The 20,977-nt window shown below is 39.5% G+C and overlaps 1 protein-coding gene across 3 annotated transcripts in view; it reads right to left on the bottom strand.

Annotated features, from left to right (window-relative positions):
* The window catches only part of LOC111146694 (collagen type XIV alpha 1 chain), a 216,773-nt gene that overhangs the window by 152,054 nt on the left and 43,742 nt on the right, over positions 1-20,977 (bottom strand). For all 3 annotated transcript variants that reach the window (XM_022502358.1, XM_022502357.1, XM_022502359.1), the window contains exon 6: positions 766-921. In XM_022502358.1, coding sequence (XP_022358066.1) covers positions 766-921 — 156 coding nt within the window. The remainder of the gene's footprint in view (positions 1-765; positions 922-20,977) is intronic.

Below are 20,977 nucleotides of genomic sequence, written 5' to 3' on the forward strand. Positions count from 1 at the left end.
GATCTAGTGAATTATTTGTGAAACCAGAATAATAAAGGGCCTGATCTTTCTTTATAACAATTTTTTCTCTGTTTCACTATATATTTTCAAAAAGAATTCTTGGCATCAATTTCAGGAATTAGTCCAGACATATCTTGGGGCAGGAGGAATGTACATATTTTCTAGCCATTTAGAAGTGAGCACCTAATTAGGTACTTAGTACTTAAAAAACAAATCTGAATGTATTTGTAGATAAAAGGTCTAGATTTACTGGTTCATTTTTATCCTCAAAGGAATGATTTTGCTTAATGGCTATATAAAAGTGAAACTGAGACTCTATATGATAAAGTCATAGATTTATAACTTTTTTTGATCTTGGCTAGCACTAACTTGGCAAAGATTATTTTGTACTATAAAACTACTTCCAATTTCTAATTTTCTTAGTTCAAAATTCCACTGGATTCCACTGTTTCTTTTAAATAAAAGGAAAACTTCTACCTGAAAAAATTCTTAAACCAGTTGCAACTTTAAAAGTTATTATTATTATGGGGCAGAGAAGATTTTGACATTTTTGAAAATTAAAATGTGTTCAATAATTAGTCGAATGACAGCATCATTCAGCGTAAATTAGCAGGAACAGATATTTATTGATCCAAACTTGTGCTCTTAGGAATATCACCATAGCTAACCCTGTAATTCTAGAAGCTGCTCTCTAAAGTTTTTTGAAATCTCTTATGAAGCTTATCTACATTGACAGCTGACTTTGGCTAATAACAGAACGTGTACCAATTCGTGTCTTCTCTGAGCCCACACTGAAGGCTGTCACCAGGTTTTCCAGGAAGAGTCGAACCAGTCTGAAGTTGAATCTGCCGATACTCCACGAACCATCAACCAGGATCACAATATCAGCAATGGCTGGAGTTTCACAGAAAAACTTCACTTCTGCAAAACACAACCCAGAAAAATATCTGTTATCACTGCTGGCACTTAAAAAAAAAAAGTGATTCTATTTTATATCTTACCAATAACTTAGTGCTAATAATACAAGAAAGTCCCTATTAAAGCAACGGTGTTTTTACAATGTTTCCCTTAAATGCATTCTTACTAGGAAAAAAAAAATGTGGTAACAGCTGGCAGCAGAGTGAGTGTTCTGGAAATAGTTAGCAAAACACTGGCAGGTTCACACCGTTCTGGCAACTCAAGCCTTCTGTGTGTTTTAGAGAGTAGTGTCTGCGAAAAATCATCCAGCTCTGGGCTTTTGCCTGTAGATTCTTTCCAGGAAAGGTCTTAGCAACCAGTGTGAGGGAGTCAGCAGAGATGGGACGATGGCCAGAAGGCAGAGGGGCAGCTCTCCTGTTCTGATAAGTTACCCTGGCGGAAGTGATAGAAAAGAAATAGGGGCTTCCTGAATCCAAGGAAAAGTCACAGCCATGCATTTAATCTAGGAAAGGTACACAACGTGATGCGATGAGCACTGGGTGTTACATGCAACTGATGAATTACTGAACTCCACCTCCGAAACTAATGATGTACCATAGGGTGGCTAATTGAATGTGAGTAAAAATTAAAGAAAAGAAAGGTACACAGACCTTGGCTAAAGTAGGAAGGGTTTGTGGAAGAAGAAAATTGGGAAAGGGCCCAGGCGTTTCCCCATGTTCAAATTCTTTTGCATACTGTATCCATATGACAATAAGACTTTTCCCCTAAAAATCATTTAGTAATTGATTCTTGAAATGGCTCAATTAGGCTGTAGAATAAGGTGCTAGAAAAAGAGGCCCAGAAGCCAGAGTGGTACTACCCTAAGCTTTACCCTTAGAGAAAGTCTTAGCTGGAGTGATCTTGCCAAGAAAAGAAGAAGCTGTCTGATGAAGGGTAGGTCTGGGCTTGACTAGGTGTCACCCAGAGCCAAGATACTAAAATATTCTTAATGTATTTCAGAACCTTTAGAATTCTACAGTATTGTTAGTACCTTTGGTAACATTACTTTATGCTCTAGTTTGTGCTTCCAAACGGGCTACTGAACTTTGCTCAATGTTCATATTTGGATTACTGATCATGAAGAGTGTGTGTGTTTCTTTGGGTCCATGTCAACTTCTTGAAACTGACCAGCTAATTCCTATCTCATTTGTTTCCTAACATTAAAATGATAATAAAACAATATTTGAAATGCAATGTTGTTAATGTAATGGGACCAAAACACGGAAGTGTTTATGAATAAATTGAATCAATTTTTTCCCCCAGGGGAAAAATAATCAACCTACTATGGTTGGAGTAGGAAATTCAGTAGACGCCCCTGAACCTACCAGGCCACATTATTCTAAAAAAATCTTGTTTTTTTTTTCCCCCTCAGACATAAAAATGCATGGAATACCTAGATCCTTTTACCAGAAGGGAAAAAATGTACTTGCCAATGAAATAACAGATACTCATTATGGGAGCTAAACAGTACAGTTCAATAAATCCAAAGTTTGCATATTACATTTTTGGGCACCAAATCTCCCTTCTTTAATAATAAAATACAAAGCCACTACACTGAAGTATTCTAAAACAGAATGATTGCAAGAAGTCATGGGATACAAATTAACTTGGTTTTTGGAAATAATCAGGGAAAATTGAAGTTTTTTGAAACTTTAAGAATCTATTTCTCTCAGTGTTTATGGGGAAAACTTACTGCAAATGGAGAGTCCTTTTCTTTCTTTTCCAAAACTATTGGGGGGATACTGTTTCACTCTTTAATAAATTGTTTGAGTGCATCGTAGATAAGGTCTTAGAAAAGGAACCATTTCTCCCTGCTTATTTTGAAGAGGACTTTTATGTGAGAACAAAAATAAATGAGTTCCACCAAAATGCAGCAATTGGGATGACTCTTGGCAACACACCACTCTTTGGTAGGTAGCGATATTTGGTGGGGGAAATAGGAATCCCAGAAGATTATTAGTAGCATGATATCTTTTTATAAAAGTAAAATAATTAATATAAAAGTAATCCCTTTTTAGAAATATATATGGGCACTGTAGATCTAGAAGGCGGGGTTGGGTAATGAGGACAGAGTCCAAGACCATGGTTGTCTTGGGTGAGAAGAACCAAGGAATTGGGGTGGCAGTAAAGCCCTCTGGTGATATGTGGGTTGTGGGCAAAGTCTTAGCTTTTCTGGGAAAGAAAAGAGGGGTTTGAGTGGTCATTATGCCATTAAAAAATAACAAATTAGATAACTAATCAAAAATAATCCTACTTGGAATGCAGAAAATATTGACTAGAAAAATAATTTCAGTGTTTACATCGTACAACTTAAACAACAAACCTTAAAGACACGGTACAATTCCACATACTTCATTTGAAATTAAGGCCTCTGTGTGCCCTGTCTTCTAACTAAAGCCCAGTATCTGTTATATCAGCAGAAAGATGCGGTTTTTAAGATATTGTTGGATTTCGGAAGTCAAAATATATCATTGGTTTTGCATTTCAAAGCTTGATTTCTCTTCAAGATTAGTGCACACACACTTGGGAACTGTGGAAACAGCATTTTTTTTTTTTTTTTTTTAATGCCCTAAACCCTGATCATTAGCTCTAAGACCTATCCAAGCTCAGTGATGCTCAGGGCTATTTCCCACTGTAGCAGGCACAAATGCGGCATGTCCAGCCCCACCAAGATTTAGCGTAGGCAGAACAAACTGTGCATATGGTTTGTGCCGGGCATATCCTGCCAAGTGTGTTTGTGCCCCAGGCAGGCCAATGTTCAAACACCTGGGACAAGAGGTAGTTTTAAAGTTGCCATGTTCAAGTTCAATAATCACACATCTCAAACATGACTCCAGCTGCTCTAGTGAATCTTTTAAAATATATATTCAATTTTTATTAATTTTGAGTGTCTTCTGGGTGTCTGGGTGGCTCAATCAGTTAAGAGTCTGCCTTTGGCTCAGGCCATGATCTCAGGGTCCTGAGATCAAGTCCCACATTGGACTCCTTGCTCAGTGGGGAGCCTGATTCTCCCTCTCCTCCCCGGCTTCTGTCCTCTGTTGCTATCTCTGTCTCTCTCTCAAATAAATAAAAAAGATATTTTAAAAAAATAGTAATTTTGGAGTATTTTCAAATCTTACTAAAAGTGAGAGCCCAGATTCAGCACTGATGACAAATGATACCTCCTTCTACTAGAAAATAGTTACCCTGTGTCTGCAGAGAGGGACCACTGAGGAAAACAACAACAACAACAAAAACCCCAAAAGCAAAGAAACCTAATGTTTAATCTTAAAATGTGTTAAAGAATCAGGTGGTAGAAAACCAGACACATCTGGGAGCCCAGATAAATGTCATGCAAAATTCTGAAGCCAAATGTATTTTTAAAATGCATTTAAAAGGGATGAGTACATGTCCACATTAACCAAGCTATGGGAAGAGCCCAGATGTCCAACCACAGATGAATGGATAAAGAAGACGTGGTCTATGTATACAATGGAATACTATTCAGCCATCAAAAAAAAAAGAAATCTTGCCATTTGCGATGGCGTGGATGGAACTGGAGGGTATTATGTTAAGCAAAACAAGTCTATTAAAAGCATTATGGAGGGTATTATGTTAAGCAAAACAAGTCACTAAATTCTACCTCTGAAACTGGTAATACAGTATATTTTAATCAAATTGAATTTAAATAAAAGACCTCCCACAAAAAACCATGAAATTCCACAGTTTTGCTAGTTATCAAGCTGCAAATCAGCCTGGCAGTCAAATATGACTGTGAGTTCTTAAAATCAAATGATAAACAGTTTATTGATAAAATACAAACAAATAAATAAATAATGGTAAAATACAAATAAATAAATAGATAAATAAATGGGATGTACATATCCTTTCATTGTTAAAACAGTATTCTGTAATTAATTATGATAAGAAAATAAATCTTTCTGGCCCTCCATATTGTATTTAACGTTAAAGCCTAGGAGCAGGGAAAATGATTTCTTGAACGGTATTTTAATTCAGCTCTTTGCTTAACTATGGACTTATCTAAAATGCAATTCTGAAAATGCAGGGAGTGTAAGGAAAAAGAAAAAAGGAAAAGCTCAGCAGCTGATGGCAAGCAAAGGAAAGCACCCAGTCTGTGGGTTAGATCACTAGCCTAACACTGAGGTCACAGATGGCATCAGAAGGAGCAGCTCCCGGAAACCGACGATACCCTATCTGAAAGTTACATCCATCGTGACATTCAGTGTTAAGCCCTCCACACTCATGTATGTTTTCAGACCCCACAAGAGCTCTAGGACACAGGTACTATTTTTATTGGTCTCACTTCCAGCCAAAAAGTATGATATACATAGATTGAGTGATTTGCCTAAGAGGTCATACACTGAAGAAGTGTCAAGGCTGTTTGAACCCCAGTGTCGTATCTTTAAAATCAAAGCTTTTAGGGGTGCCTAGGTAGCTCAGCCATTAAACAACAGACTCTTGATTTCAGCTCTGGTCATGATCTCATGGTCTCTGGAGATGGAGCCCCACATTGGGCTCTGTGCTCAGCGGGGAGTCTGCTTGAGATCCTCCCTCCCTTTGGGCGCCTGGGTGGCTCAGTCAGTTAAGCATCTGCCTTTGGCTCAGGTCACAATCTCAGGGTCCTGGGATTGAGCCCAACCTCAGGTTCCCTGGTTGGCAGGGAGCCTGTTTCTCCCTCTCTCTCTGACCATCCCCCTGCTAATTCTCACTCCTCCCACCCCAAAATAAATAAATAAAATCTAAAAAAAAAAAAAAAAAACTCTCTCTCCCTCTCCTTCTGCCCTTCCACTCCATGTTCTCTCTCTCTCAAAAATAAAAAAATAAAAATCTTAAAAAAATAAAATCTAAGCTTTCAGCCAAAAGGCTGTATAGACTTCTTAAAAAGAGAGAGAGAGAGATTTCATTTATTTATGTGGAAGAGAGACAGCGCATGTTGGGGAAGAGGCAGAGGGAGCGGGGATTTGAAGCCAACCCCCTGTTGAGTGTGGAGCTCCCTCTCAGGACCCTGAGATCACATCCCAAGCTGAGATCAAGAATCAGAGGCTTAACTGACTGAGTCACCCACAAGGCCAATGGGCTATACAGACGTCTGTAGGGCACTGTACATCATACAAATTGAGAAAGCAGAGGAAAAAGTCTCCAGTGTGAAGGGGGCTCCCCACAGAACTGGCCCCTGCTGTGACCACCACAGCTAGTATGTGCCATTTGCAAGCATTTAATTGTCTGTCTAATTTTATACCAATTTTACTGGGCTACTGACATCCTGAGAGAATTTTGTGTTGAAAATACAAGTTAATTCAAGTACCCCTGCCTGTCCACAGGGGCTATGCTCCAGGCCAGTTCCTCCAGAACCAAGCAGCAGAACTGAACCCTTCCCAACCACCCACTGTCCCAGGGTTCTTAATAAAAGCTTTTCAGCAGATCACCAAAAAACAAACAAAAACAAAAACAAACCCCCTGAATCAGTCTAAATCAGTCTACTCTAAACTTATTTATTAATTTGATATTAGGAGACTAATTTTCTGGATAACATTTACTTATTTATTTATAAATTTGTATTTAATATTTGCTGTATACCAACCACTGTTCTGGGCACTCAGGAACACAGCAAAGTTCTTGCCTCCCTGCTGCTTAAATTCTTAGTAAGAGGAAACACAGTCTAGCAAAACCACATAAGTTCAGATTTTTTAAAGTGCTTTATAAAAATAAACATAATGATATAAAGAGTAATTGTGTATGGGTGGGGGGAGTGGTACTTTGGTGAGAATGACATGAAATTACCAAATCAAAAGTCTTCCTTTTAAACCATATTATTCCTTTTATTCTAATAGCATTCAAATTAACAACCTAATTTGGTTTCTATAGGAATATTTACACCATGTTCATGGGTAAAAGTGTTCGCCAACATAGTTAATGGAAAAAGAAAAGAGAGAATTAACAAAAGCAGACTTTTTCTGTTAGGCAAACTCCTATGCTTCCTTCAAAACCCAGGTCACACTTCATGACTGCATACAGCTTTTCCAACAGTCCTCAGATAGGACTCATTATCTGTCCCTAACTACTGCTTCTTCATTTGGACATGGTTTGCTGTATTCATAACACTAGACTATTATGATTTTTTTTCCATTTCTATCTCCGTGATTTGACTGAAATCAGTAAGAGAAGAGAAATTTGCATCTTTTTTATTTCCTTTGTCCGGCCCAATTTTTGCCACGAAGCACATCAATGAAGTACATTGAACTGTGTTGTTAAAAAGGAATTCCTCTTTTCACATAATTTATCCTCCAGCAAAGCATTAGAAAATAAACCATGACGGCTCAGTTAAACAGTTTCTCCTTCCACCCTGGCTCACTACCACACAGGGAAAGTGGATTACAGATATTTAAGGACTGGGGACATTGTATCAGATTTGCCTGTCTTCCTTGCTATTTTTCAAATGCATGAGGCAAAGCTGGAAGAAAGGAAAGCATGTACTATATTTACTCACATTATCTCAGTATGCCCTCAGAAAATCTCAAGATGATTTTCACCACAACTGGTTGGATTCATTTAGTGGCTTCAAATTATTTTTCTATGCCACTAGCAAAATACCTAGCTAGGCCATTAATTACACAAGACATCTGAAGGAAAACTGTGGTCACAGAACAATTTTTCACTTAAGCCTCTCATGAGGTTAAGTGCAGATTTCCAAACCAAAAGAAAAGCTCACTTCCAAGACTGGCTTCGGCTACATCCCTGACGATTTTCTTTTAGAGTTGACATATTTTACCAATGGTTCTAAAAAGGGCTTTTCAATACATTGGTACATTCTGGTTCTTTCAATGTTCTTGGGGATGTCATTATTTCCTCATTTTTTAAAAAAGAAATTGAGGTTTAGAGAGACAAGATAATGAATGAATCAGTGTTTACACCATAGTCAGGACTGGATGCCGGGTCTTCTAAAGGTTTGGTCCAACGTGACTTTTTCTTTTCTTTTCTTTTTTTAAGATTTTATTTATTTATTTGCCAGAGAGAGACAGGCGAGAAGGAACACAAGCAGGAGAAGTGGGAGAGGGAGAAGCAGGCTCCCTGCTGAGCAGAGAGCCCGACTCGGGGCTCGATCCCAGGACCCTGAGATCATGACCTGAGTTGAAGACAGACGCTTAACCACTGAGCCACCCAGGCGCCCCCAATGTGACTTTTTCATCAGACCATGTACCACCATCACAGAAAATGTCCTCACATAATGCGACATGGATGGCCACTAGTTCTCTGTCCTATTAATGTTACAAGCTGTCCATCTAGCAGGCGGGGAGCAGGAGCTCATCTCAGTTGTGTTTATTGACATGAATCAGAGTGAGCTTAGCACTCATTTCCTCTAGTCCTAGTGGAGACTTCCATTCAAGGCATCCTTGACAGATGACTACCCTACCTAAAACAGCACCCCCACCCATTCTGTTTTTATTTATTTATTTATTTATTTGTTTATTTATTTATTTATTTATTTAGCAGGACTTCTTACTTTGTAGTAGAATGGTTAATTTTCTGTATCAACTTGACGGGTCCACAGGGGGCCTGGATTTTTGGTTGAAGGTCATTCTGGGTGTGTCGGTGAGGGCTGTTTCAGGATGACATTAGCATTTGCATCTACAGACTGAATACTTTCCTCATCCAATTGACTGAAAACCCGAGCAGAGCAAAAGACTGAGGAAAAGGGACCTGCGCCTGCCTAACTGCCTTGAGCTGCAACCGTGGCCCCATCTGAAACATTGCCTGTTCTTGGACCTTGAGCCTGCCAGTTTTCAGACTTAAAACTTACACCATTAGCTCTCCTGCGCCTCCAGATTGCTGACTGCAGACCTGGGGACTTCTTAGCCTCCAAAATCATGTGAGCCTATTCCTTATAATAAATCTCTTTATATCTATATCTACATATACATAGACACAGAGAGAGATAGGTATAGATATGGATAGATATTGATATAGATATATAGTTATCATAGTTACATAGTTATATATACATGTAGTTATTTATTTATTGACTGCAGCAAATAGTGGTCATTGCTTCTTTTTTTTTACAGTAATAAAAAGACCTGCCACAGAGTGACTTCTTTCACCAGGAGCTTTGCATGTATCTTTTCCATTCAAGCCCCATATTCATCCTACAAGGTAGGTGTTTTTCTCACTCCACTGAAAAAGAGAGGTTAGAAACTTAGAAAGGCTAAGTAATTTGCCCACCATCACACACTGAGCAGGTGGAAAAGTTGAAATTCAAATCCAGGACCGATGCCAAAGCCTGAACCGCTTCGCTATTGTCCTAAGCAGCTTCCTTCACAGAAGAATTTGCAAGGAAGGAATGGAAGAAGGAAGGGAGGACTAAGGAAGGAAGAAAGGTAGGAAGGAATGAAGGAAGCAAGGAAGAAAGAAAGGAATGAGGAAGGGAGGGCTGAGGAAGAAAGGAAAGGGGGAAGGAGGGAGAGAGGGAGCCATTAAAAAGAGGATGAGGTTGCCTGGGCGGCTCAATCAGTTGGGCATCTGCCTTCAGCTCAGGTCATGATCCCAGGACCTGGGATCGAGCCCCACGTTGGGTTCCCTGCTCAGCGGTGAACCTGCTTCTCCCTCTCCCTCTGCCTGTTGCTTCCCCTGCTTATCCTCCCTCTGTTGAATAAAATCTTTAAAAAAATAAATAAAATAAAAAGAGCTTGAAATCAAAATCATACCTTCTTGCCTTCTAACCAAAAGAACATCTCAGCAGTCACTTGGGAGCCCTGCACAGGGCTCCCTCAGAGCCCAGCAGTAACTGACAGTCCCATAAACATCACTTTCATTACCTTTCTCCTCTGCTCAAAGGCTATAAGGGACCAAGAGAAGACAATAAGCTGTCTTCAAATGTTTAAAGGACTGTCATACAAAAGATGGGTTAGTAGTATTCTGTATGTCCACAAGGAAACAGATTTCAACTCAATTCAAGAAAGCACGAATAGTCAAGATTTCCCTAGATCACAAGGAAACAGTGAGATCTTTGTCAATGAGCAGATGGAGGTTAACTCTTAAGGGCATGACGGGGGCTTCTCAACCACCCTCTCAACTGGCGGAACTCCGTGGCTCTCCAAGCACCTGGCAATTCTACATTTTAAGATAACTTAACCTAAGCTATACATGGTGCTCTTCAAAGCTTTCCATAATATAAGTCCCCTCGATCTGTCCCTATTGATTTCACACTTCATGCCAATAAAACTGCCCTCCTTTCCCCCCCAAATGGTCCCATCTCTCAGACTTCTGACTCAATTTTTATCTCCCCTTCTGTCTCCACCATTTCTATCCTTTCTAACCTTTACTTACCCCTATGCAAAACACCTAAAATAGATTTTACTTCCTTGGAAAATATATGGTCCTTTAAAAGTACTTTCATATAGAGTTTGCTTTAACATTTATTTGTACAATTATCTGGTTATTTCCTGATTTTTCTAAGATAATACAGACTCAAGAGAGGCTGTTTCACCCAAACATCTTTATTTAAGAACAAAACTTGCTCAACGTCCCAAGCCAGGGTACTGCATTCACATTTATTTTCACGTCTGCATATAATACTACATGACTTGGGCATGCGTTCATGTTGGTTCTTAGGTGATTTTCTGAAAAACGCAACCACTCAATCATCTCTGTAATTCCAATTCATCCACAACAAACAGATTCTGACATTTTACGATTTCTAAGGCTGAGATCCCTACTCAATCTGACAGCAACAGTCAGGCCTGCAGGTGTAGACACAAGAGGTTTAATACAAAATTCTTAGATAAGAAGGAAGGTATCAGTCAGACAAACCCAAGCATTCCTACCGGGGACAGACTCTACCAAAGTCTATAGCAGGACTCATAGCTCTAAGATATCTGATTAAAAAAAGGAAAACCCATACATTACAAGTTCTTTTAAAAATGAGGGACTTGAGGGGCACATGGGTGGCTCAGTCAGTTAAGCGTCTGCCTTCGGCTCAGGTCATGATCCCAGGGTCCTGGGATGGAGCCCCCACATCGGACTCCCTGCTCAGCGGGGAGCCTGCTTCTCCCTCTCCCTCTGCCCCCCCCCCGCTGTGCGCACGCTCTCTCCCTCATCGCTCTCATTCACCACTCTCTATCTCAAATAAATAAATAAAATCTTTTAAAAAATGAGGACATTTGAAAACTTATTTAAGGAAGAACTATGTTCTCTTCCTACCAGAGAAGTCACAGGCGAGAATGATAAAATTTGCTGGAGGCCCTCAGACAAGGTGTGAAAATCCTTCTAAAATGTCTTAGCGGGGCACCTGGGTGGCTCAGTGGGTTAAAGCCTCTGCTTTCGGCTCAGGTCATGATCCCAGGGTCCTGGAATCGAGCCCCACATCGGGCTCTGCTCAGCAGGGAGCCTGCTTCCCCCTCTCTCTCTGCCTGCCTCTCTGCCTACTTGTGATCTCTCTCTCTGTCAAATAAATAAATAAAGTCTTTAAAAAAATAAAATAAAATAAAATAAAATAAAATAAAATAAAATAAAATGTCTTAGCAAGCGTGGGGGACAGGCGGACTAAAAGAGCTAGAAGTCTATTGCTAGGAGAATCTCATCCCCTTGCCCTCAGGAAATCTTGTCATTTTATATACACAGGTATAACATACTCTGCAGGTATTCAATGATTATTTTCTGAATCACTGATCCTGCCTCTTGTCCCTCTAAATTCCTGAAAATATCAACTGTAATGCTTCACATCAAGGAAAAAACCTCCAGAAATCAGCTTTCTGCTTTTTTATGATAAAAACATTCTTTCCGTTTACACAGTCTTCCTGAATCTTCCCCACAGGAAGGTCCTCTCCTTCAGTTTTAGACTCAAGGAGAGGACTCTCTCTCCTTGAGTCTAAAACAAGCCGCATTCAAATATTCAACAAAGAGCAGTTGATAATGTGAGACACTCTGTTGCATTCTGTATGTGATTTTCTCTTCAAAATGAAGACATTAAGGAAGCAGGAAATGGAAAATGGGTTGGAGACTGACAGTCCTTGGGTGCCTGAGATGTCCCAGGCCTGTCATCCCTGTGCCAGAGGCTCATCCTCACATCCCTGACTTTAGTTACTCTGCTTTTGCCAATGAAGAAACTAGGGCTCCGAGAGGTCAGTAGTCCTCCCTTACCCATGGTCCTCCCTTATCCTGCGGTCATCACGGTCTAGAAGCAGATGATTCTCCCTCTGAGGTATCATCAGTAGGTCAACGGGAGCCTAACCCTTCAACACAGTGCCTAGGTCATTCTCCTCACTTCGTCTCATCACGCCAGCATTTTATCTCTCACCCCATCACAAGGAGAGGAAGGCGGGTATAGGACTGTAAGGTAATTTTGAGAGGGAAAGAGAGACCACATTGACAGAACTTTTATCACAAGGTAATGTTATAATGGTTCTATTTTATTAGTAGTTCTTGTTGTTAATCTCTCACTGTGCCTAATTTACAAATTAAGCTTTATCATAGGTATGCACAAATAGGGAAAAGGATTGTATCTAGAGCGTTCAGTACCATATGTGGTTTCAAACACCCACTGGGGGGGTCTTGGAACACATCCCCCGCAGATAAAGGGGGGACCCCTGTATGCCTAAGGTTGGACGGCTAGGTAGCAAGTGAGGGAAGATTTCACTCCAAGAGATGTTTGACCGCAAAGCCTGGGTGTTGTATTCTAAGCCACAGTGATCTCACAAAGTAATGAGGAAAATAAGGGTGAAAAGAGAAATTCAATATGTGAAGGAAAAAGTATTCTGATAAAAATGTTTTTATTTATTCTCTTAAACCTTAGGCTGGAAAGCAATTCATATCCTCTTCTGAAGTCTCCTTTGAGCATGTTTACACAGACTCAGGGACCTATGATGTGTCTCAGACCTTATACCTGATAGAGCATTCTTTGCTTGCTCTGTGCTTCTGTGAAATGTTCTGGAATGCTTGGTGGGAAGAAGTGAGGGGCAGAGGGCCGTAATTATATCATAGCTTCTCCGTTAACACAGTTGTAACAGATGAGGATTTCTCAACCTTTTTTTTTTTAATTAATAAATTTGTTTCTTCCTAAGACACATCGGCGGTTTATTAAGCAAGCTGAACTTGCTGAACTTCTCAACCTTTTCCTTACTAAACTAATAAATAAAATTACTTAACATCACTTTTAAAAAACAGTAGGGTTTTTTCATGGAGGAGGGGCAGAGAAGGAGAGAGAATCGTAAGCAGGCTCCACACCCAGTGCAGAGCCCAACAGTGGACTCGATTCAACAACCCTGAGATCATGACCTGCGCTGAAATCAAGAGTCAGACGCTTCACTGACGGAGCCACCCAGGCGACCCTAAAAACAGGGTTTTGTTTAATAAACCAAAAAGCTGAGGAGCACACAAGAGCACACAGCTAGATCTCTGTCATTGAGAAATGGTTTCAACCAGCCCTTCCATTCCTCCTCGTTCTGATTTTGTCTTTTGAAGTCTTATCTTTGAATCTGGCATTCTACATTTTCCCCAACAAGGACTCAGGGTGTGACTATCTACTTATGCTCTTCAGAACTCTGCTCTATGTGATCCCTTCTCAAATCTACATATTCTCTTTTTCATAGTCTGTCATAGTCTGTCAATCCCTTCTCTCGCTTTGAATATTTCCATGACTTTAACAATATTGTTTATTTAATCGTCTTCATGTCACCATTCCATAATTGAAATCCATGGGATTCTGAGACCATCCTTTTTGTGTCTTCTGATTCTTACTCATGGCACATGGTTTACTTCTGTGTTTGAAAAGTTTGGATTCCAACCTCTTTCTTGGCATTGCTTTATCCATGGCCATCTTTAGAAATTGAGTTATAGGTCATGCCTCAAATGGGTGGGTTTTGTGTTTGCATCTGTCAGGCACCTTACTTTTGCCAACTCTGAGCAATTTTTATAGTAATCTTTTGAATGGGAGGATCCCAGAGCATTTGAAGAGTGTGAATTTGAATTCTTGATTTGAACATAGTACAGGCCCGTGGTTATCAATTCCCAAGATGTTATCCCTCACTCGGGGCACAGGCATAGACAGAAAGGCTTCCACAAATTCTCCCTGTGCATATTTTAGTCCATCCTGGTGCTGTTGCTGGTACACTGTATCAGCTGTCTAGATAACAGTAATTATAACAATAAAGAGAAAAAGAAAAAGGAGGAAGGGGACAGGGAAGCAGAAGAAGCAGGAAAAGGAGGAGGAGGAGCATCTACCGAGCATGTCTAAGGGCCAGGCACCCACCTAAACACTTTATTGCGTGAATTCCAGTGCACAACCTAACTCCAACGTCCAGTTTGTGAATGAACCCAATCCCTCCTCTCTCACCTCCAAGAGTCAAGATCTAACCAGCATTAATCTCCAAGCCCCACCCATTCTCCTTTGTTGTCACTGATCTTCCGACTCCTGCCTTCCCAAAATTCAGATCCCCAGAAATCCCATTCTTGTCAAATTGAACTCCTAGCCCTGAGCTTGGTAGATCTAAGACCCAGAATAACTGGTGGAAAAGGTAGTAAAATTTCTAATTTATCTCTTAACACTGAACCAAGAAACTGTAAAATTAACAGAAAATAAGCAAATCTATTAAATAAAAAAAAAAAAACAACCTTCAGAATAATCATGTTTCCTGGCTGCGCTCAGCCACAATGACGATATATAATGCAGACCTGACTCTTCTCCAAAAATAACACCACAGGCACCAAGTCCCTGCCAGACTATGTTAGTGGAGTGAGGGTAGGATCCTGCCTACTGGGAGCATCAGTGATTCCCAGTGCCCAACGCAGCGCTCAGCACTACGGGGGTAACTGACAAACCTCCTCTATGCATTTATTGTTAAATCAATAACATGAATGATTGATCTATGGTTAAATTGATTCATGCAAACTCTACATTGCGATATCAGTAGCCAATATGTATGTAGCACTTACTAAGTTCTAGGTCCTTGACACATGTTAACTGATTTAATCCTCACAATCAAATTTTGGGAGTGGTCATGTCTCAGATTTGTAAAGAAGTCAAATGGGCTAGATAGTATGAGAAGCTACATCCACTGAAGGTTTATGTGGGAGAGCACATCTATGCAATCCTTATCGGAAATATCATCACATACTAGCTGTTCTCAGAAAAGCAATTAAATCACTCGGTTCATCAAACGATTCTGTTCCATAACATTCAAAAGCAAGGAACAGCAACCTTTTTCTGAAAAGGGTGGGATAGGAAATGTTTTAGTCTTTGCAGGTCACAGGATACCTGTTGCACCGCTCAGCATGGGTTTTGTGGGAAAGCAGCTGCAGACAATGCGTAAACGATCGAACCCAGTGGTGTCCCAATAAAAGTTTATATAAGAAAACAGGACTGTATGTGAGGCATAGTTTGCCACTCCTCAAAAGAATAACTTGCACTCATTTCATTTTTTCTCCCATGGGAAAAAGACCCTCCCCTGATCTTCTCGTTGTAGAAAACTTAAAAAAAAAAAAATTCATTATAAAAAAGCAAAGCGGGGGGCGCCTGGGTGGCTCAGTGGGTTAAAGCCTCTGCCTTCGGCTCAGGTCATGATCCCAGGGTCCTGGGTTCGAGCCCCACATCAGGCTCTCTGCTCAGCGGGGAGCCTGCTTCCTCCTCACTCTCTGCCTGCCTCTCTGCCTACTTGTGATCTCTCTCTTGGTCAAATAAATAAATAAAATCTTTAAAAAAAAAAAAAGCAAAGCGGGTCAGAGGTCTTAATTGAAAAACCACAAAAAGGGGGAAAAAACCTTCTATATGACTTTTCCTATCTGTTTCATAATCTCTTTCAATCAGGTTCTGCATTCTTGTGCAAAACACCACGAATAACTGAAGAAAGATGTTTGGACAACAAAGGAGAAATAGCCATTAAGGCAGACACTCCAGTATTATGCTCAAAGGCAAATACCACTTGCGTTTGTGAGTTTGTCTTGGATTATTGAAGAAACATGTACGGTCAATTGGAAGCAAGTAACTCTTTCACTGCACAGCAATTTCTGTGAAGGATCTTAGCTCTTCCCATGTAAACGATAACTCCAAACTATGTGAAATATGTCTGATTGTATCTCAACCACTATCAGTGTGGACTCTTGGACCAACAACTATAGACTGTAAACACAATAAGGAGCACCAGAGTTCAATGTGAAACATGGGACTGACACACTTGGAAGAGGGGATGTGGCAAGTGGTACATTACGACTCGGGTGGGGAAGGCCTTCTTGTTGCCTGCGGGCCCTGGGGACATTCTTCTCCAATCATCTGGGAGCCTAACTCTTGCCTGGATTGTCACCACTGTTGACAACTTACTTTTTAAGAAAATCCTCCCCAGCTCCACACACACCTCACAGGAGCCCCTGCCAAAAACAGGAAGCCACTTCCTCTTCCACAAAACCCCTGACTGTCTTTGCCCTAGTCCAGGTCCTGATCACTGCAAGAAACACCTTGAAATAGATCCTCCTATAGAGGGGAAGGCCCCTCCATAATCATGTTTATTTTTTTATAAAGATGTTATTTATTTGACAGAAAGAGAGAGCATAAGCAGGGGGAGCGGCAGAGGGAGAGGGAGAAGCAGGCTCCTTGTTGAGCTCCTTGTTGAGCAGGGAGCCCAATGCAGGGCTTCATCCCAGGACCCTGGGGTCATGACCTGAGCTGAAGGCAGACGCTTAACGACTGAGCCACCCAGGTGCCCCCATAATTGCGTTTAGTGAGTAAAGCAAATGCACCGCTGGTGGAATAAATGGTCCTTCATGTGTTCGTTCACAGTTATTGAAGCATGTGTCTAAGAGATTCTTACTTTTTCATTGTCCATTTTCTTGTATTTAATTCATGTCACTGATCTTTCATTTTAAAGTGCAGGAGGAAGGTGAATCAGGGAAAAAAAATAAAGAATTAGAATATTTAGGAATATCAAGCTATAGCTAAATTCTGGGGCCAACTCTAATCCATGGATAGAAGATAGATTTCACCTTGAGTGCCATTCTTTAAGCACTGCATGGTGAAGAATGCTAAGCCAAAACTCGCTGAGAACTGACATGCAAAATGCTCCAGAAAAATATGTACAAATCTGGTTTTTTTTTTTTTTTAAAGAAACAGTAAAGATAAATCAGAAACTAATGAGTTTGGTCATTTAGAAGGAGTGAGTAAAGCTAGGTAGATGAAACAAGGACAGTGACACTTCTTTTGAGTGTTACCCTTTTGTATAATTATTTTGCTCTCAGAACCACATTCATGTTTACACATTCATAAGTTAACCCAGCTGTATTAAAAATGAATGACAAAACCACAATGAAGAGGGAAGAAAAGAACTAACCCAAGATCCTTTTGGACACAGATATTTCATTATAGATCCATGCTAAAGGCAAACAATTGAACTCTAAGAGATTTTTTCTTTTTACCATGTATATAGATTAGAAATTCTAAAAATACTTTTATGATTGAACATGGAAGCAGATATATTTAAGATATTGGGGGCCATGTTTCCCAACTGTCTTGCAAAAGGGTGATAAATATGGAAAGGGGAGGCTAGCATGAATCCTGTGAGATGGGTCTAAGGTAGATATAAGAAAAATGATGATACAGATGATAGACAAATAGGGGTGTGTGGGGGGGGTACATGTGTACCCTCAGCTAAGAGGACCTAGAAGTAACAAAAATCTAGAGGCAGTAAGCACATCCAGTGGCCACATCTTGGTTTCTAAATACCATACTCCATGAGAAGAACCCAGGATTTCTTGAAGGACTGATGGATTTCAGAGCAGGACAGAAAAAAATGCAAGACTCCGGAATATAAGATTTATGCCAGAAGGTAGGAAAAGGTTAAAGAATGATAGGCATAGGGGACAGCTGGACATAGCTCCCACTGAACAAATCTGGAAGTATTTGAGCATTGAAATAAATAATGATAGTACTGGATTATAATCCATCCCATAAAATAAGAATCCATGAGTCCATATTGATACAAACAGACAAACAAATGTGGGGGAAGAGAAATATCTCCCTTACAGTAGAAAGCCAGCTAACACATGCAGAGTAAACAATGGAGTCAGGAAAATTACCGTTTTCTAAACAGTATAGTAGTAACTGATTGAGACAAGAGTCATCAATGAATATTAAAACAAGTGGGTGAAATTTTAACAGGAAAAACAATATTTTCACAGTCTCAAAATATCTTCTCACAGTTTATTTATTGCAAGGGGAAATAGACTTCATATTAACCGGAAGTTTACAAGTCAGGAAGTTCAGCTTTAATGGTCATAGAGGACCAAGAAACAAGACATGGAATGACTTCAGTGTGGGAGGTTGGAACTGATACTTCTCAGGTAAAGGCAGCACCCTCAAAAGGTTATATGTTCAGTGAAATGACGGAATAGAAAAATATCTGCTTTCCAGCAAAGACTTTGTATTGGCCTCGGTCTGTGTGGAAGAAAACGATCTCTCCTATGAATTTGTAATTATAGAAAAACTCTGAGTGTCCAAAGACAATTAATAAATATAAATCATTACCACAAAAGGGCACCTCTCTGGAGAGGTCCACTCCTAAACCAAGTTGTGAAGAATTCCCACAACTGAGCTCACAAACCAATGTGACACATCAAACAAGAAAACAAGCACCATGAATGAAAACCAGTATGACAAAAGAAAAAAAGAATTTAGTCCCCAAATACTGTAGATAATATAATTATTGGGCTCAGAATATAAAATAAATACAATGGATATATTGTAATAATTAAAAAAAAACAGTACCATGGGACAAAATACCATAAAAATTACTAGCAAATTTATTAAAGAACTAAATGTAATTTCTAGAAATAAAAGATTTACTCGCTGAAAAGGATGAAAAAGCCTCATTGAAAAGGCTAAAAACCTGATTTGATAAAGGAAAAGAGGTAATTAATGTACTAATAGAAAGGTAAAGGAAATTATCCAAAATGTCATTGATAAAATCAGAGAGGTAAAAATATGAAAATGAAGAGACACTGATCACTGGAGAAGACTTTTTATGAGAAATCTAATTTAAATATAGAGAAAGAGAAGAGAGAAAAAGGAATAGATAACTGAGGGAAAAAAAAATATTTGAAGAGCTAAACATTAAGATTTTTCCCGAACAGGTGAAAGAACTCTTAATTCTGGGAACACAAAGAAATCTGTAAGTAGGCTGTTGGAGTGAAACAACAGAACGCCAAAGAAAAAGGAAAGAAAATTTGAAAGGCATCTGGAGAGAAAAGAGAAATTACCTAAAAATGAACATTTAAACTGACAACAGGCTCATCAAAAATGGGAGCCAGAAGATAGTGACACATCTTCCAAATAGCTGGAGACAAGAGCTCTCAACTGGGTACCCGGCTAATCTTTCAATATCAGGGGGAGGGAAAGATATTTTTGGTATGAATAAAATTGAATTTATTAACACAGATCCTCCCTAAAAGAAATTGAACGTGTAGAGAAAGTCTGACATACAAGACAGAATCCTGAGTAAATAAATTCATAAATATGGGAAAATCTAGACAAACCCAGGCTGTTAAAATAATAATTATTATAAATATAACTTCATGAGGCAAAAAAAATAAGCTAAACTTAATGTATCTGCCATGAATTATGTGAAATACAGGAGATGGATAACTGAAGTTAAAGTATTACAAAACTTTATGTTGGTTAGGAAATGGTAAACATATGGATTAGCTTTAGACTTTGATTTTATATGCATGTTAAAATAGTAATTATAACCATACAAAAAATACATAAGGAACCTTTTAGTTTGGTAGGGAGAGAAATGCATTTAAAAAAATTGACCAACACTAAATAAATAAGGCATACAGGAGGGAAAACATAGGGGAAAATGTACAGTAATAGCACAAAATAAGTTGCAAATCCAAGCTTTTCAGTAACTTCAAGATCTAAGTAGACTAAAGTCACCAATCAAAAAACAGAGATTGTAAGAGATAATATTACAAATCTAACTGAATGCTCTTCATGAGATTACTCACCTTAAACCTTAGGACACAAATAGGGAAAAAGTTAAAGGATAGAGAATCAATGTGTTATGTCACTACTAAAAGAAAATTAAGCCAGGATTGCTATATTATTTTTTTTTAAAGATTTTATTTATTTATTTGAGAGAGAGACAGTGAGAGAGAACACGAGAGGCGAGAAGGTCAGAGGGAGAAGCGGACTACCCTTGGAGCTGGGAGCCTGATGTGGGGCTCGATCCTGGGACCCTGGGATCATGACCTGAGCTGAAGGCAGTTGCTTAACCAACTGAGCCACCCAGGTGCCCCAGGATTGCTATATTAATATTAAACAAAACTGTTTTTCAGTCAAATATTGAATTGCTAAAACTAAAGAGAACCAAGAGAAAGTCCCTGGGAAAATACAACTTTTATTTTACCTGTACCTAGCCCATTATTTAAAGGAAAATTACTAGGGTTACAAAGAGAAATGGACAAAACAGACATTAGAGAAAGAGATTCAAATTTTTCTCATTGCCCACAATTTAAAGATTTTATTTTTTTTTATTATATATTTGTCAGACAGAGATCACAAGTAGGCAGAGAAGCAGGCAGAGAGAGAGGAGGACGCAGGCTCCCTGCTGAGCAGAGAGCCTGATGCAATGCGGGGCTCTATCCCAGGACCCTGGGATCATGACCTGAGCCGAAGGCAGAGGCTTTAACCCACTGAGCCACCCAGGTGCCCCTTCATTGCCCACAATTTAAACAATAAAATAAGTCTTCACAAATTTTTAAAAACTATTCCAACCACAATGCAATTTGCACAACACCAAAAACACATCAGTATCTTTTTATTTTTTATTTTTTTTATTTTTTATTTTTTTTTTAAAGATTTTATTTATTTATTTGACAGACAGAGATTACAAGTAGGCAGAGAGGCAGGCAGAGAGAGAGGAGGAAGCAGGCTCCCTGCTTAGCAGAGAGCCCGATGTGGGGCTCGATCCCAGGACTCTGAGATCATGACCCGAGCCGAAGGCAGAGGCTTTAACCCACTGAGCCACCCAGGTGCCCCCCTCAT

Source organism: Enhydra lutris, unplaced genomic scaffold (assembly GCF_002288905.1).
Source record: "Enhydra lutris kenyoni isolate GAN:26980312 unplaced genomic scaffold, ASM228890v2 scaffoldscaffold14, whole genome shotgun sequence".
Classification (NCBI taxonomy): domain Eukaryota; kingdom Metazoa; phylum Chordata; class Mammalia; order Carnivora; family Mustelidae; genus Enhydra; species Enhydra lutris.